The sequence below is a fragment of the Pseudopipra pipra genome, chromosome 11, assembly GCF_036250125.1.
Source record: "Pseudopipra pipra isolate bDixPip1 chromosome 11, bDixPip1.hap1, whole genome shotgun sequence".
In the NCBI taxonomy this organism is placed as follows: domain Eukaryota; kingdom Metazoa; phylum Chordata; class Aves; order Passeriformes; family Pipridae; genus Pseudopipra; species Pseudopipra pipra.
In genome coordinates, this window is record NC_087559.1 from 13,906,044 (window position 1) to 13,925,411 (window position 19,368).

General features: G+C 36.1%; 1 protein-coding gene across 6 annotated transcripts in view; it reads right to left on the reverse strand.

The window, feature by feature from the left end:
* Positions 1–19,368, reverse strand: part of CACNA2D3 (calcium voltage-gated channel auxiliary subunit alpha2delta 3) — a 405,672-nt gene that overhangs the window by 78,588 nt on the left and 307,716 nt on the right. For all 6 annotated transcript variants that reach the window (XR_010433489.1, XM_064667663.1, XM_064667662.1 and 3 more), the window contains 9 exons: positions 12,545–12,628; positions 7,535–7,606; positions 7,245–7,306; positions 5,348–5,415; positions 3,499–3,544; positions 3,246–3,343; positions 2,349–2,442; positions 1,586–1,681; positions 232–353 (listed from right to left, as the gene is read on the reverse strand). Coding sequence is in view for 5 of the 6 variants with exons in the window: in XM_064667663.1 (XP_064523733.1) it covers positions 232–353; positions 1,586–1,681; positions 2,349–2,442; positions 3,246–3,343; positions 3,499–3,544; positions 5,348–5,415; positions 7,245–7,306; positions 7,535–7,606; positions 12,545–12,628 (742 nt within the window). In the remaining variant the exon portion in view is untranslated. The remainder of the gene's footprint in view (positions 1–231; positions 354–1,585; positions 1,682–2,348; positions 2,443–3,245; positions 3,344–3,498; positions 3,545–5,347; positions 5,416–7,244; positions 7,307–7,534; positions 7,607–12,544; positions 12,629–19,368) is intronic.

The window sequence follows — 19,368 nt, forward strand, 5'->3', positions numbered from 1 at the left end:
TCAACCTGTGCAAATATTAAAAGCAAAGTGTTACACTACACCTTGGGGTTTCCCTTGGAGCCCTGTAAGAGATGCACCTGGACAAAGGGTCAGTAAAATAGCTGCAGATTTCAATGCACATTTCAGATTAACACTAGAGATTAGCTACAGAGCCCACTCAGTACTGACATACTTGGAATCCTTTCAGCATCATATATATCTCAGAATTTAGAGAATGACAAAATGACAGACCTGTGCTGAATGGGATTGAATACACAAAGCTCCCAGGTATTTGCTCAGCAGCTCTTCTGTACCAGAGTGGAAAATGGTCAGCATTAAAAATGTTCTCCTTATCTTCAGCTGTCAGGAAGTCTCTTGAGAAAAAAAGAGAGACAGAAAACACTTGTTATTTGTTGCATGGTACACAGTAGTTTCTAGCTTTGAAAGACAATAAAAAAACAAAATGTGATTTTTAGGGAAAGGAAATGGTTTGGAACAATTCTTCTAATACCGTTTGTTCAACAAAAGGGTTAAATTTAGCCACTAATAAATATTTGTGACACACTTACAATCACTTTTGTTCTGAAAGATGGAAAAAGTACTGAAAAATAGTACCTCTAAGTACTGCTAAAAACATTTTTACTGATGTGTACAAATAAAAATGTTTAGTCCAAAAGGCCTTTGTCTTTTAGCACAATGTAAGAACTGTGAACTGTACAAGGTGGAAAATGGAGATTTGACAGTCTGTTGCCACTGGTATTTGCTGGTAAGTAGTGAAAAAAAGAAATTATTTTACAGCCTACTTTCCAGTTACTATGTAAGGGGTGGTAGTGGACAACTACATTATTCCTCAATAATTATTCCTCAATAAACAACTAGTTTATTCCTCAATCATTTCAGGGAATGTTAACAGAGGAAAAGTTGTGTCAAGTGACAGGAGAAAGTATGGTGTCCACACAGCTGTTCTGGCTTGCTGTCTGACAGTAACAAACTGGAGTGCTATTGATCTCACCTGTCAGGCTACTTGAACTACAACAGCAGTTGTGGTCAGATAGGCACCATATAATTTTATATTAAATAAATTAAATTATATTATCATAAATATCAAGTGCATATTTTCTTTTGCATGCATAATACCTCCATTAGATTACATCTTCTCCAAGTAAAATAGGAAACCCTCATTATGTAATGAGATCTCTTGATTACTCTTACACTCAGTCCACTTCTGCCACTTGGTTTTATTTCTACATTGAAAATGTTTTCCACAACAGTGATGCAAAATCTCTGGAAAAGCCTACAAGTACTTGTTTTTAGGTGGGGCAGTAAAAAAAAAAATCATCATCTGCAGGTGTAGTATTTTCATAATTCTACTCTGAAGAATAAAGATATGAGGCTGGGAGTATGTGTGTGGAGAAAGTAAACACATGGGCTACTCGTGTAAAATAGTTCATTGTTCCAAATGTTCCAGTTGAACAAAGAATTTAAGGGATCCTATGAGATCTTTCTAACTTGTTCTATCTGAAGAAACAGTAGATGGGCTTCACAAAAATAAACATTTTTTCCCTTCTTTTCTTATATGGCTGCCAAGCACAGCTTTGTTACTTACTGGTTAGTGAGCTGCTCTGGACCCACAAACAGGTTGATACGAGAGAGTCCAGTCCGTGTTCCAAGGAAGGCAACTTCCACTCCTTTGTCAGAGTTTCTGAAATGGCAAAGATATTGCTTTTAGATAGTAAAAAGATAAAGCTATATTACTGGTCAAAGAAAGTACTAGTGTATTGTAGTTTTTGAGAAGTATTATCTTAAGCATAGTTCCCTTATTTGTTGATTTATTTTTAAATACTGATTTTTAAGTTATGGACGTGGGTTTTGAAAAACATGCAGTGTAGAAATGCTGTTTAGGCCAAAAATCACTAAAAAGTCAAAGACAGTACATTTTGTAGGATTTGTAGGGAGGGTTTATATGGAAGTCATAGCATAAAAAGGTGTGGCATAGCTATATACCAACTATTTAATAGCCACTGGCACTCAGTGATTCTGAGATGGGCAGGAATTCCAGATCTTGCTCCCAGTCCATTCAACACCTCCATAGTATGTCTATGCTTCGAGTCATAGGTGTGAATGTTGCTCAAGCAACCAAGTATAGAATTTCATTAGTTTTATTGTGGAAATTACAACTAATCACCATGATGTACACTGCAAGATAAGCACTTAAGACTGAACTAGAAATTGGTGCTATTTGGGATCAAATGGTTAAAATAATATCTTCATGCATATCAGAATTTGTTAGACATGCCACCAGTTCACTAACATATCTGTCAAAAATACACCCATGGCTGATAGATAAGGTTGACACAAAGCCTGCTTACTCTGATTTATTCAATGCTAGGCTGGTCCAATAAGCTTCAATTGGTGCACTCACAACTGCATCAAACAGAACTTCCTGGATCAATTCTTTATCACCTATCACAATATATTAAAATCAGTAAATGTATGTGCATACAGAGAAATTTTTTTAGATGACTACACAATAGGTTTTCTTACATTGTACATTATTTTATCCGTGCTATGCTTTCAAAAATTTTTCACTATGAAGAACTTACTATGTAATATTAAATGGTATTTTACAACAGTGTAGTTTTTCATATATAATTTCATTGCACTAACAACAATTTAGATAAAAACCCAAACATTGATCCTCCACTTCTCTTGTAACTTGTCCATGTATACATTATCTAATGCTCCCATTTGCACATGACAAAAGGTTAAAACAAGCAGGTCTACTAACGCTCACATTTCTACAGGTGGGCAGAATATGCACTTATCCACTTGAATTTTTTATTCTACTTTGCAGTTCAGAAATGCTAATTTCATACCCATCCTCCCTAAGATGCTCATGAAATATCTTATATATTCTTTAGAGGCATGATCCAAGGATTGATTCAGACCAATTCTGTTTAACTTACAAAACCAGATGGAGTGATAATTTTGCATAGCATAGCTACATCATCCGAAAAGAAACCTGAATGTTTGTTTCAGGCATATTGTTCACTGCAGAAGTCAGAAATCTGAATCATCAATATCTTTACTGATACCGTGGATAAAGCTCAACACCAACTGAAATTCCAAAGTAACATCAGCCAAGCAATCCTATCTCAAACTAACACTGGTTGAACTAAGTAGCTTTCCATTTTGTAGAAGGTTCAGTGCAACAGCTTTTAGCTGGGCTAAAGCCTATTTAAGTGCACGTTTAACAAAATACTTGCATTGCAGCAATGGCTCTTTTCCCGTGAGGTAGCGTTTAATGGCTTCTAACTGAGTCATTTGACGGTGCTCAGGATGTAAGTCAGTGTTGCAATAGGACCTGTGAACACGTTGTCAAGACATTAAAATGTTATTATATGTGTAAGAATGATCTCTCTTTGTCTTCGAACATAAAGAATTGGGCTCTGCAAGCACAAACAATATGAAACCAAGAAGGGTAACAGACACCAATTTCATGCTTTATTTAAGGCTTACCATTCATCTGCTAAAGATACGTCAGGGTGTTCTAAATCATGTAAACCTGTAACAGTAATAATAATGGGTTACTTAGGGAGCAGTCTGGGTAACAGATGGTTATTTGCATACACTCCATAACATAAACCCTTTTTGGAAAGTGCATTATTACCACGACGAAATAAATCACAGTAAACTATGCTCAAATACACTTCAGGGTCTAACAAACTTGCAAAAGCCAGCTAAATCAGATCTAAAACTGAAAAGGTAGGAAAACTTTTTTGTGCTAGTATGTTTAACTCATACAAATTACTCACATAATATATTTAAAGTTAAGAAGAAAATCTGAATAAAGACAAATACAAAACGGTAACAGACATCTGTTCATATTCCCTTGTTCTCTTCGGCCAGTAAAGTTCTTTATGCTAAAATACACACTTCTCATTTCATGTGAGTTGTTCTCCTTCTCTTTTAAAGAAAAAAGTTGTAATTCCCTCAAAACCTAAGGACACAGCCCATGAACACAAACAGCAATTTATGGGATCATTCAGAATAGTTTTTTTGTGCTAACAGGTCACGCAAATGCTTGTAAATAAGAACTATATCATTAGTTATATAGCACAATAAAAATGTACTTTGGCAATTTTAAAAACTCTTAAAACACTTATCAATAGACAATAAGAAAATAGGGATCAGAAGGCAGGGTCTGGGTTTAACCTGCCAGAGCACATAATAAACAATGACAAACCAACAGCAGTTAAGGAAAGCAGGAAAGCCAAAACCAGAACTACAACTGCAATCCTTGGGGAGGACAGTGAAGTGTCAGTGATGGAGAATCAGTGAAGGTAAAACTGGGAGAGAAGGAACTGTTAGTTATGGTTCTGTTAACACTTCTGGTGATGCATCTGGGAGCAAATATCAGACAGACTGCTGAGATGTGTGGCTGGATTAAAGAACATCGGTGAGAGGTGCGTTGGGACCAGTTTGGAGAGCAAGCAGTTCTGCATCTCCTGCTGTGCTCTCTTTCTATCTAGACTTGTATTTGCTGCTCAAGTGACTCAAACTTCAAAGCATTTCTTTTTGTATCTCTCCTGAGTACAGGAACATATTCGTGTCACAAAATACAGCTGAGGAACAAAGACCTGAAGAAATTAAGGATCTTGTTTGACATCACTGACAAAACAAGAAGAATTGGAAATGGAGACTTCAGCATAAAATCAGAAAGAATTCCTGTACTGAAACATTTTTTGCTCAGTAATTTCTAAAACTTTTCAAATCTCTCTTCAATCTTCTGAAATGCCTCTACTATTCCTTCATCTTCAGAAACCTTGTTGCAAAACACCTTTTATCACCACACACAGTGGACTCCTGCACTCATTTAACTGGGGACTTATCAAAAAGCAAAACCATAAAGAAAGAACAGTTCTTTCCCTGGTTACCTCTACTGCTGCTATAAATATGTAAATCCTTGTAGATAATGCCCAAAGCAATTATAGCTCTGAAAGAGTTCAAAATGTATAGTCTGTGAACAAAAATGCCATAACAATTACAGTGCTCTTAGTGGTTACTTCATTTAGAAAACACCACAAATAATTAACATTGGGCCTGAGTGATTCTCTGGAACATTGAGAGAGGACAGATGATGATCACATCTAAAGAAGATTCACAGTCTGACTATGCTTAATATAACTGAGGACAAAAATCCTGTGAAGTAAAAGATCTTCAAATAAAATATAAAAAAAAAAAAAAAAAAAGAAAAGAAAAAAATCTAATTACCTTATGGAATCTGCAGACAAACATAAAAGCTTTAAGACTACCAAATCAACAATAAAACTACTGTATAAGCAACATGAGAAGGTAGGTATCTTACCTTCTTCTACAGTTACGTTCCCTCTGAAGAAATATTTTCCATGTCCTCTAGAGAGAGCCACACCTAAACTGTGCAGAGAAATAAAGCAGACCTTGAAATCTGTGAGACAAACAATAGCAGACATTCAGAGCTATTTTCATTTCTAACATCTCCAGCTAGTGTACTATGATTAACTTTAAAACTTTGTTTCCAAACCCTCACAGATTATATTTATTTTACAACTAGTTGCTTCAATGATGTGGCTGCAACAATTGGCTGTATTTATGTGTGCTTAGAGGTGCAGTAAACCATTATTCTCTGGCAAACTAATAAATGAGCCCCTCTAAGCTCACTGCTGTTCACCCAGCAGGAGATTTCTTCAGCTGGGCCTTGAACATGCCCATGGCCTTACAATGAAGGAGACAATTTTTTGTATTCAGAGTAAGCTGTTGAGAAACTACAGAAGTGTGGGAATTGATGGAACTACTGAGAGGAAAAAAATTTCCAATGTGACAACAGCATCATGACTCCTCTTGGACTAATTTTTCTGTGTTTCGTATTTTTAGCTCGTATAGCTCTTTTGTATTGACTTTGGCTTCATAAATTATCAACAGTTACATACTCTGTTTTGGTTTGGTTTTTAGTCTACTATTTAAACTATCCAAGTTTAATGGTTGGGGATCCCATGCCTCTTGTTATTGAACACATACACAGAATATCTTCTGGCATTCATTCATTCAAGGGGATTATCTCAGCCTAAGAATCTGCCAGTACTTGAAGTACATGTAGAGGCACCAAATCCAAGAGCACACAAGCTGCAATCAACAGCTGAACACTAAAAATCTTTGACACTACACTATAGATTTTAATAAATGTTGCCCTTGCTGTCTTCCCAAATCTACACTACAACCCATCAAAACTAGATATATACCATGCTAAAAAAACAGGACTTTTCCCTAAATATTTCTGTTCTCAGCATCATAACTTGCACTGCATGCATATATCTGTTTACTTAATAGGGCAAGATAGTGCCAGAGGAAAAAAAAAACACAACAAAACAAAACAAAAAAACCAACCAAACAAAAAAAACCCCCAGCAATAACAAAAAATTCCACAAAATACAAACAAAACCAAACCTACACTGAGTATTACCACTCACTTGTGAATTTCAACAAGAATAAACAGTGCATTAGAGGTCAGAGAAACATGCCTATAGTTTCTCTATGTGGCAATGTAGCTGAAGGCATGTGAAACAGTTACATTGAAGAAAACTTCAGTTGAGTATTGCAACTGCCACCCTTCTGCTTTAAGCATGTTACCACTAGTACTCTTTCATTAATGGATTATTTCTAATTCAAATACGAGCATTTTTGAAGTGACTACCTGTCTTTCTTTTCCTTTTTTTCCCCCCTGTTAAAATGCATGCCAAAATTACCAGTGTACTCAGTTTTAGTTATAGAAATACACCAAAGGTAGTTCAGAGAAAAAAAAAACATCCAAACCTCAAATTGGAAGTGAAATACTATCTCATTTTACATTACATTCTTGTTGTGGAAAAAAAAAGAAAATCAAAATGGGGCTCAATATGTAGTTACTTAAATGGATTATAGTATTTATAGCTCTCCAAGTACTTTCGAAAGCCTTTCGTTCAATGTAAACCTCAACTGAATATTTTTTCAATGAAACGTAAGCCATGACAAACACTGGGAGTTTGCCTGTGTGAGCTTGCACAAACTTTCCATCCCTGGAAAAGCTGAAAGGAATGCTGGTAGGCTCCTTTTCCTTGCTATTTTCAGCATTGTCCAGGGATATTTCATTGTCAACTTTTGCTGATGAGCTTTTAATGAGTTCACAAGCTCTGTATAAGCACAGATCCAATGAGCTGGATGAAATGTCCATTTATTATGGTCGGCTCTACCTGAATGGAGTCCCCTTGATGTCTGTATAATAGTAGTCATTTGTCATCACCAATACCCGCTTCTAGATTCAGAACAAGAAAGAAGGGGACGGGGGAAGAATTTAGTTTGCTATGAGAAATATATAAAAGACCAAGTGGTTAGTCCCTGATAAAATTACAAGTAATGTTTACATTCAGTGAGCAAAAAAAAAAATATACTGCAGTGAATAATATTTATAGCAAACTTAAAAACTTTTTAAAAATTATTGCTTGCTTTATACTTAGTTGGAATAATATTTTAGACACTGTACCCCTTTGTCCACTGTCTTCTTCACTTCCATGGAGAATTTCCCTGTTTTTCGATTCACCATTGCATTTCGGAGCTGAAATGAAGGAAATGTGTGTCAATCCCTTTATTGGCATTTTTGATAACTCTTTTACCTCTGAGCTCTCCAGCACACTCATTTGGCCTAAGCAGTGCTCAATTTTCTTCATTTCTTCATTTTCAGTAATTCTACTATGCACTGAAAAACCCCCTTACAGATTCTGTTATTGACTGTATAGGCCAAGACTCCTGCCATACAACTCTAGGCACGTTGCTAAGGCACAGAAGATAAGAGCTTTCAGCATCCCTCATTGTAAAATAGCTGGATTTAGGTGAAGTTAGACCAGGGCTCAGTGTTTAATTACATCGACAACTATACAGAATAAGAGAAAACACCACTTACCCCACACTATTCATTCTGCTTAAGAATCTACATTGGGCTGCATCCTAAACCAGCACCAGAAACTTCATCCTAACTGCATCAGAAATTAGAACTAGCCCATGAAAACAGAATGACAGCCCGTTTGATCAGTAACCTGTTTCAGTGGGAACACACAACTGCAGTGCTCTGCAGCTCCCTCAGTTGTCCTTTGGTGTCAGGTGCCCCTTGCAAGGTAATAAATTTTAGCTCTGTAATGGAAGCCCTAAGTCAGTCACAGCTTTAAGAATTGGCCTGGACCTCTCCCTCTCAAAGTTGTCCAAGAGACATTTTAAATCTCCCTCGAAACCAAGTTGCGTTACTTGTATAAACCAAAAACTCAGAGAAGCTAGGGAAACCAGAAAATAAATGGAGACGAGTTCATACACAATGATTTACCTGCTGCTCTGTAAGTTAAATCTGTTACTTTCTAGATCACCACAAATAGTGTTTTTCTGTAACTGTTTTCTAGCCTCTACACCAGCTGCAGCCTCCCAAATCTATGCTGCAAAGTCCCTTTCCCAACACCTCTAAAAACTCTTCCCTCAGCACACCTATTTGCTCCCTAGGAGAGAAGAGTCTTCCTCCCAGAGGACACACACCCTCTCCCTTAGGTGAACATGCCATGATGATGAAAAGAAGAGTAAAAAAACCAACACCCATCCCCCGGGTCTACAGCACAAAATGACCAGCAGGATGAGGACACGTTACCCTGGCACAGCTGCTCTGAGGGCAGGGGCTCTGGGCTGCAACTGAAGAATGAAAATACAGGGGTTTTTTTGAGAAATTCCCAATATTAGGGCTTTGAATTTGCCTATTTATCAGTTCAGGACTTCAACGAAGAAACAAGAAAGTTACTGCTTAACAGTTATACCATCTATATATGGAAACATTTCATTTGATTGCTCTTAGATTTACTAATGGAAGAAGTGAGTTATTTTGCTTGTTGTGGTAAAAAGCACCTATAAATCTTTTGCAGCTGTAGTTTTCATTACAATTGGAAAATTCCACTATCACTAATCAATTCAATATTCAAAATGCAGAATAATATTGACAAAGGGAGCATTTTTATGTCTTTTCTATTGCTTATCTATCTGAACACAATTTTGAACATCATGTTCAAGTGAATAAATACCTCCTGTTCCAGAGTACCTCATGCCAGATAGGGCAATTCGGTCGGATTTTAATGAAAAATTGTGAAGATAGACTTATAAATGCACTCTGCAGGCTTTCTGAGTTAGTATGGAGTGAAAAGTGAATGACTAAACTTGCCAGTGAAGTATCTGGTTTTATTCTCATGAACAAGTTGAGCATGGCTGACCTATCAAAAACTGCAAACTTTGCAGCTCTTTAAATCTAATTCTAGGGCATCTAGATTTGAATTAACAGTCTTACTCTTCTGTCAGTGAGTGTAAAAGAATAATTTTTAGCTGGAGGCATATATAAAATAAAGCATATATTTTACTGTAGATTTTTTTTTTTTTAACAATACATAATAGGCAATTCTGGAAATAGTTTCCTATTTTAAGTTTTGTGGTTTTGGACTTGGAGAGCTGGTCTTAATTAACCATCTACTTTCTAACATTTACAGAACAGTTCCATTTATCTTTAACATGGTTTTCATTTTTCTCCTATTGGTGCCTGCAGTTGTCTAAGACCCATTCCTCCCACAAGCCTCAGGCAAGTCATAGATTTACTAAAAGGTTCTCCAAACTCAGTAGTGTTTAAGATCAAGTCTGCATGTGGGATTTAGAGTTTTACTTTTCTCTCTTTTTTTTTTTTTCCTGCTTGCTGTGATTGCATTTCTTGGCTTTGTAATCTGGTTTCTCAGCTCTTCTGCAGTTTCATCTCCCTCCTCAAATGCATAAAATAAGTACTGCCTCAATTGGCTCCAAGCCCCAAAACATTCATTCATGGTCTTTTTTATTTGGAAAAAAAAATATTTCATTCAGCTAGAAATTATAATAAAGGAATTTTAAGTGAGTTAATGAGAAAAAGGTTTCTGTCCAAACTGAAACTTCTCCTCTTTGGTCCTGTGTATTTGCAAACCTTGCTAGAAGACACTGTTAACTTAATAAGCTGATGCTAAAATTTCTGTTTCTAATAAAATGCATTAACAGCAAGATAGCAGGTATTGTTAACTTGGAAAATGAGCTGATATATTTATGACAACACTATTTCATGGTGAAAAAATTTATAATATAACCTTAGTTCAGACACCTTTTCCTTACTGGATCACTAGAGAAAACCAATTTCTTCATCTCTTCAGAGTAATAAGTATTCTTGCTCCTTCAACTAAATATCTCCCAATCAATTGCTAACAACTCAGTTTCACTGCTGTAGCATGAGATCATTCTATATTCTTGGAAAACTACATAAACATTAAATTAATGTGGTAAAAACTAAGAAAAAGTCTTAATCAGCTTCCACATAAGTGTTTCACGGGAGAAAAGTATCCCAGTAGTAGTCTATGTTATTAAAAGTAGCTATATGAATACATTAATTCTTTCCCTCTGCAGTTGAATAAACAATGCTTTACTACCCAAGCTTGGAAAAAATCGAGAACATCAAATCCAAGGTCTCGGGTGAAGCAGAGCCACGTGTGGCTTGTCTCTATGATACAATTAAAAATTTATTTTTAAGAAGCTTGTTTTATAGGTGAAAGGCAAAAAGTGAGATAAAAAGTATGTATGTACCTTTCATCAAAATGTGAAATGAAATTTTTTGGCCTACAGATAGACAAAATGCAATTTCTGGTAGAAATTTTCAGAAAAAATGACAGAGCATAGGAGTGTCAACAAAAGGAAATAGAGTTTAATCTGGACTTTCATGTGTATTCAGATAGAATCTCAATTATAAATAACACTAAATTTGCAATGTCACAGAAATAGTTCAATGTTACATTAACTGAACCACTGAAAAAATGAGGGATTAAAATCTCAGAATTAAGCAGATGAAGTATTGGAAGAAATAAAAATATAAAAAAAGAAAACAAACCAAAGAGAAAGAGCAAGAAGAAAAATCACGAAGGTTTAAGGGCTGTATGTAACTACAGAAACAGCATTTGAAAGGACAGAGGAAATTTTCAAAGGTCATTAGCAGAGAAACTGGTTGAGTAATAAGTGATCAAAGATAAGAAAAAAAGCCAGGTATAAAACATGAAGCCAATGAGATTGCCAAGGCTGCTACAGTGTCTGAAAATCTAATGAAGAAACCTTAAATAGTGTGTGCGTAGGAAACAGCACAAAGTTACACAAACATTAGAAAGAGTGTGCACTCCAACACAAAACTTTAACTAAGGAAGTAAGATGGCCTCTGAGGAGAGGCCGAGGACAATCTATCACCTGATGGAACAGACATTGCTTAAAACATAGATGAACTGTTTCACTATTCACAAAGGGGGTGGAGAGAGGGAGGAATGCAAGATATATATTTTGTAAGGGAGAAGGAAAATATAGACTTATGTCAGAACAGGGATCAAGAAATTAGTACATTTGAAGACTGACAAGACTCCAGGGGCTGTTATACGTGATCCATCCCAGATTTCGGAAGGACATAACAAAGTAAATATGGGAACCTTCAGTGGGTATATTCAAAACCCCTCTGGAAAAGCAGAGGTACGAGGGACTTGAGAGAAGCTAACGCAGTACTGATATTTGAGAAGGGATTGAGGAGACATCTATGAAAAATACAGACATGTAGTCGTGACTTTGGCAGTAGGGAACTTATGGGAAAAACTAAATTACAGGACAGAAAGGGGAACACCTGGAAAGTTACGATTTAATTAAGGACAGTCAGCGCGGATTCACACAAAACGAATCATGCCTAACAAATCAGATTTATTGAGGAAGTGACAGAAAGACCAGGCAGAGGTTAAGCCATGGACATAAGGAAAGCTTTTGATACAGTACTGCAGAAAAGGCTAAGCCTGGAAGGTAAGAAAGAATAAGATAAAGAGTGAACTACAGAGTAGATGGAGCACTGAAAAATGAGGTTAATGGAGAGCATTGTGTGCATAACAGCTGATAGACACAGAATGCATGCTCCTGCAGCTACCCATGTGTCTGGAATCAGGAGCTGGGAGTGAAACTGTGCTCTGCATACAGGTCAAAGCATCCAATTTTGTATATTCATCTGATGTTTTCTGATTTTGTGCATTAAGTAAAACAGCTCTCATTACTTCCATTAAGGAAAGAGGGATCTCACGGAAAGAAGTTAAACTCATTCTTTCATTTCTGAGTTTCAGCAGTTGTCTGGGCCAGCCCCAAGGAGACATTCTACTCCTGTCTCTCGTGCTATATTTGCTGTCCAGCAAAAATACACAATGGGATGCATGGAGACTGCAAGGGTGATGAGTTTTACCAAAAATACAAAGAGTCTGTGTTTGTGGTATATGCATATGTAAGGAAGAAACAATACAAAACAGTTGTAAAATTCTGAATGAAGTAAAAGGGTCTATTGTCCTTCCCTTCCTGAGAGCAGTCAGGTGGCCTCTCTAATGACTACTTAAACAGTTTCCAGGTACAGTAGTGGGATGCAACAATGTCTTCTGACAGGGTTTTAAAACACATCACTTACCACATCATCTCTGTCTTCCCACTCAACCTCAGAAAGATCCACACTACTGTAGTTGGGCTTTCTTCGTTTCTTCCCCTCTTCATACTGGTATAAAAAAAGGTGACGCATTTAGCACATCCTGTGTTATTTGCACAATTATTTTGTATCAGAAGATTTAAAAAAAATTGCTGGATGTTGATTTTGTGCAATACACTTCGCAGTAGGGAGCTTAATTCATACAAAGTGCAGTGTACTGCTGCATAAATGTTCCCCGTGAACTAAAAACCTACATCACATGATTATTATATGATCTCTTGTCATGGTGCAAAACCTTTCTTGATGGACGTACTGGGAAATCAAACTCAGCAGTTGTACCTTCTTCTCCCCATATGGAAAATACATGAGACCTTGGATCTGGCAGTTTATGTTAAATGTCTCAAACTAGCTCTTTCAGCTGTACAGGAAGTTATATTTACTATAATCTTATCAACAAAATGTTTACCCATTTCACTTTAAACAAGATAAGATGCAAGTCTTGGGAAGTATGGTGTTAACATTTGCTGATACTCCATTTTATCTACAACTTCATGGGGGAAAAAGTAACATACTAACAATGATAGTATATGGGGTTTTTATCACTACTCACTGTTACGCTGTAAATCACACATTTAAAATAAACATTCTAGAGACAAATTGATTTGACACCGAGGTGTTTATAATGTGGGAAATTCTGCCCTCTGCTGAACATTCAAAATCAGCCTATTAGGGTAACCACAGAAACCTGTCTCAGTGGAAGAAAGAAACAAACATTTAGGAAGACTTGTGAATAAAGAACCTAACTGGTTAAGTTAAATTAGGAGACTATATTTGAAAAAAAAAGTAAATTTGGGAGAGGATCAGCATAATGTGAAATCTGGTCTCTTTTATGATGCATACAAGTGGGAGCAAACAACCATCTTTTTATGAAGTATGACAGGAGACATTGGGATGCTGTGAAAAATCCCCAAATTGCTTTTCTGACTGTTCAACAACAGTATCACAGAAGGGTACAAAATGTACCTGTAAGGCAGTAGGTATAGTTGATTCTCCTCCCTCAGGGCAGGACCAACTGTACCACAAACCAAACCTGTCAGTGTTTGATACGAGCAATTCATCACCACAGCCAGCGGTGCAGGGACTTTAATCACATTCTGCAGATTACAGAGATCAAGAGAAAGACTTGCTCTCTAAGCATTAAGAAGGTTATTCTCAGCCTGACTTCTCCCTCTCTGAATTAGAAATTCTCAAGTGAATTCCACAGTTCCTTTTGCGAACTACAATACTTTAAAATAGGCATGACAAAATCTTCCTGAAGAACAGCAAACTTGTAAAACTATTGACTGCAGCATCATAGTCACAAAGAGATTCTGAGATACCGGTAGCACTGTAAAGTTTCTTCTAGCACAGGCTACCTGGATCCTCCTTAATTTTTGCTCATAAAAAATTGGATACTCCAATTATTTCTACAGATGATTCTTTTTGGGAAATTCTGTGGGATACAATCCTGAGTCAAATAGCATTCTTTTTAATAAAAAATTCTAACAACTCTGTTCATACAAATCTTAGTCTACATTGTAAGATTTGATGCAGATGTAACTGAAAAGTACTTTCCTGTTCTTTTCTTGCCCCTCTGCTAAAATCCACCATTCTTGTAACAACAAGGTTGTCTACTTCTGGTCTAATACTATTCAACAGATGGATGGAGAGATGTAAAGAACTTCTGCTTTCAGCACATGCTTATATACTAGACTTTGAATTCAAGCAGCTCAAGTTCTACAATTACTTCTTGCTACATGACAGCTCTGATAGGCAGAGATAACTATACCCAAATACTGAAACACAAAGTTTGCAGCCAATACAACTAAATCTCATAAGAATAACGTATGAGAGGATAACATCCTGTTCATTAGCAGGGCTTGATTTTTGTAACTATGTTTTGCAAGCCTTTCATTATGGCTGCAGCTACATCAATATTATCTTTAATCTTTACAATGAGCAACTACATCTACTTTCTGTGGCTGCACCAATTAACCAAACAAATCTTTTATGTGATTTAGTCATTCTAGTATAGAAATGGTTACAGTCAGGCTCTGAAATACTGAGAGCTAACATTGTTACATAGAAGTTAGCTGGGATCATTTGAGTAGAGCAAACAGCTCCTGTACTGGTTCCAATATTTAATTACATCCTCACTCACAGATGTTGAAGAGCTTCTGGCCTATATTGCATTCTCAGACACATGTGCAAATCCTTACTTAGGACAATAGTAGTTGATCTTGAGTGTCTGACAGCAGAAGTAGGCTTCAGACATAAGGCAAACCATTTGCATCATACTGATTATGGGGTTTCTATTTATTTTAATCATATAGATTTCACACCTTGCACTTGGAGAACAAAAATCAAAATCCAAAAGCAATCAAATGAGGAGCTGGATAAAACACCCAAAGTTCTGCAGAAAGGCCAGAATTGGAAGCATTCATGTATTAAAAATTTAGATTAGAAGAAACAAAGCCAAAACCCCAGTGGTCTAGCAGGAGTTCAGCTCTATAAGCATTCAAAGGAATTGAAAGTGCAATTCTTAAACACATTTAGGACAGGAACTAATAAAGTATTGAGATGTCTAACCCCTTATTCTGCAATTACACTTTAGGAGCTACTGTTTAAGTGCCTACACAGGAATTCAACAAGTGAAGAACAGATTTATTTTATAGTTCAGAAAAGGACAGCAGAGAAAACAAAAACCAAGTTCCAGGAAGGATGTGATACCAAAAAAAAAAGCAATTATTTGTACATCTGGGTAACTTTTCTTATAAATCTAATTTTCATGAAGATATCACCTTATTCCCAGTAGTAAATTTACATATCTTTATGCTCATGTAACCAGGGTGTCAAACATAAATGCACTTAGATCACATATAAAATACTTAACAGTACTGTTGAAATGGCCATTCTTCTCCAGTTTCTTTCTAGTGTTATTGCTTAACTAATTTCTCAGTAAAATTTATTCATGGACACAGAAGCAATTCCTCAGCTTTTAAAAATAGCATTCAGTTACATCTTCTTGTCTGGTAGCAAACCTAATCTAATTTTTATCTCTAAGGTTCCTGAGTGAAGTATAAAATACTGATTGAAAGCTGAAGCCAAACCCATCTGCAAGATTACTATAAAGCATTGAAACAAATCATTAAGGGACCTCCTGGGAAAGATGCAAACTAGGAATTCTACCAAATTACTCTGATTTAAGTGCATGAGAAAAAGGGATAGATTTAAAATGTGTACTGTTAATCTACTTGGACTAGTATAAAATGTGTGGTGATATTATATAGTAGTTAACCCCTGTGAGGAAAAAAACCAACTGAAATATGTTAAATATCTGTCTGCAACAGAAGAATCTTTTAGTCTGCCCAAAACTACATGATGGCTCCAACTCACTGTTGTTTGGGAAAAGAGCACAGGATTTGATTTTGTGATTAGAATGAGCTTTATCTTACTCAGTATCTTTTATTTGAGGCTGGGCCAAACTCTTATAGCACTGGATGATTCAAACAACATGTGACATGTACTGCTTGAGGACCGAATCACATTTTTTCACCACCCCATATACAACCATTTACATGTGCCATTATTAAACGCTTTGCTTTGATTTTATTTTTTTTAACACAGGCAGTCCCAAACCATCTGCATTGAATATGACCAGCCACGTGTTTATAAAGTCAGAGTGTAGCAATCTGATCATGGAGAGAGCAAACTACATCTTAACAGCTGCAAGTCTTGGGTCTAAGGTGATCGGAATTTCTCAGACGTGCTCCATATGGATAATGGGGAGATAGGAGAGAGTAAGTTGCTGTGATAGCAGCCCTGGAAGCACCACTAGATTTTAGTGAACTTTCTTAGCCACATATGTGGAATCATCTGTAAGAAAATATAGTAAGAAAGCATCTACTAAACAACAACCAAAACCCAAAGAGATAAAATAATTTCAAGGGATAGCTCTTCCTTGACAAACTACTAATATGTGCAAAAGTAAGGTATGAGGTAATGAAAAAACTTCTCCAATTTTAAAACAAAGCATCATTGGATGAAGCTTCATATTTTTGAATCAGTACTTCAAAATTTGGTAATGTATTAATATCAACAGGATTTGAGAATGATCCTGTTTTGTTTGTTTAGAGAAGACAAACTTGAACACACAAATATAGCTTTAATTTGACATAATAAAATACACAAAACAATTGTATGTATAACTGCAACTTGCATTAAGCAATCCTGTAAAGGTATTCTTGTCTACAAAGTTCGATAGGAAAGCTTGAATGAACAAATATCAGAAGAAAAGCATAACTATCTAAAATTACACACTTTTCTATATAGTTTTAAATAAAGAGGCAGAGATGGAATACACTGTCGTTATGTCATGAGAAGACTGAGGAAGAGATGACTTCAATAGACTGATTCACTCAAATAAAAACAAACAAACAAACCAAAAGCCAATCCCCTAAAAAACAAACAAAAAATCCTCCAAAAAAACAACAAAGTTGTGAAAAGTTCCCTGCACCGCTTCACCTGTTTATATGACATCACACACAGTGACAGAGCTTTCATTCACCACGTGCTGCATAGCTCCAAACCATTCTGCCTGGGGATACATATGAAGCTGCATCCTATATCAACTTAAATCACTGCTGCTTGGCTCTTTATTTCATTCCAAATACTTCTTTCCTGCTTGCAAGATCCTGATTTGTCATTTGTGATACTTTTACTTCATGATTTCCATCCAGTTTGCAACCTCAAAAGATCTCTTACTGATCTGCATTTAACCTTGAATCTGTAGAACACTCACAGGTGTTCAGTGAAAAAACAACGTCGTTTTCTACACAATCTTCTTTATTTTAATATTAAGAAAGGTAACATTTTGATTCTCTTTGGAAAATAGGAAGAACAACTTCCCTTTCCAAAGGCAGATTTTTCATGACCAGCCTATTATTTAAGATGTTAATCCAGAAGTTCCTAGGTTATGGTTGGTAGTAAAAACCAGTTATTTTGGACTGATTTTTCATGTCAGATGGTTGTGAAAAACTGCCACACTATAAAATTTGCAGAAATACTGCTGACAGCAGGAGCCGGGTCGTTTGCTAGGGAAAAGAGAATAATGGAATTCTAAGTTTCCAGACAGAGAAAAAGCAGCAACCATTAGATCTGCCATGTACACAGGAGGACCCTCTAGTGAAGCAATAGAAGAAAATAGTTTTTATGCCATACACTCATGCCTATTTTATGCCTATTTACACTCATAATGTGTTTGCATTTCAAATGGTGCAGTAGTGATTAAAATGATAGAGCAATAGGGAAATATACAGGGTGAGGTAAAAGTCAAGACAAAAACCAGCTTTAAGTCACACACCTTGAGCCTGGCCAAAGAGCACATGGGCTGAGCACCCGTTCTCAGGTGGACTGCAGTTGATCAGCGATGCGACATGTATGTGATTTACTCCCCTGAAGAAAACAACCCTTCTATTTGGGATTTTATTTGCATTCTCAGGATTTGTCATTTGGGATTATGTAAAATTGGCAGCTGCTTATAATTATTTGGGGTTTGAGTAGAAATAATTAAAAACATCTGCCTTTATCTTAATACTACCAGACTTAAACCCCTGAGCTCAGTTATACCTAACTTCAAAGCTGAAAGCAAAGAATAAAAGAAAGCTTCACATATTGCTAACAAATTTTCAGTGATTCATTTATATGTACAACCAGTTATTCAACAGCCTTCAAACCTTTAATTATCTTTTAAATATATGTAATTTTGCTCTTCTAATTAGATAGCAATTTAATGCTCTCACAGGGATTCAGATGGGCTGTCTTTTTTTGAAATGTAAACTCCAATAGGAATAATCATTGGCATTCAAGTGATTGAATTCTTCAGTTATTTAAATGAACGTGAGGCATTTACACTGTTCAAATCATTTAAATATTCTGCTGTCAGCTACAGCTGTAGAGTTTTATGGAGTCGCTGAATAAAGCAAGGGTAAGTGTAGGTTATCTTACGTTCCAGGCGGGACTCCCCAGAGAGAAATGAGATTTGCTGCTTATGAAAGGCTAACACTGCTTAAGTGGGGCATTAATGTTTCCCCTGAGACTTGGATTTCTCTGTTTTTCTATATTAGGAGAAACAAATTTTCCCAGAATTTGCAGCTACAAAAGACTTAATACTGATCTAGCAATCTTCAGATATTCCAGGTCCTGTAGCTTAATACAATACATTGTGACAGTCCACATTCTAATTTTAAAATGGTAACTTACTCAGGCGGCTAAACTACCAACATATTTTGGTGAGGACATTGTGATATTATATATGGGCTTTGATTTCTATGTCTAACTTTCCCTAAGACTGATCAAATTAAAGATATGCATCCTTGTATAGAAAGCAATGTATCAATTGAATTAATTTACAATGAAAAGCAGAGCATTCACATATAGCCATTCATAAACCCCCATTACAAGCCTTCCAGAGCTTATACTGAGAGTAAGAATATATGCCTCCATCTTCTCAGAGATAGAAGATTTTGATTTAAACTTAGAAGTGTTACAAAATCCTTAATAATCAAGGATGTTATTAGATTAATTCATAAATCAGAACCTGTTCTTAATCTTAGTTTTATCAAAAAAATTGGTAGAATCTGAATAATAGATGCAATTTGATTCAAGAACATACGCATTTGTCTTCAAATGCGTATTTTCTTTAATTAAGGAACTCAAGGTCCTTGTTCAGGAACTTCGAGTATTCTACCCTAAATGAACCTAGCAATTAC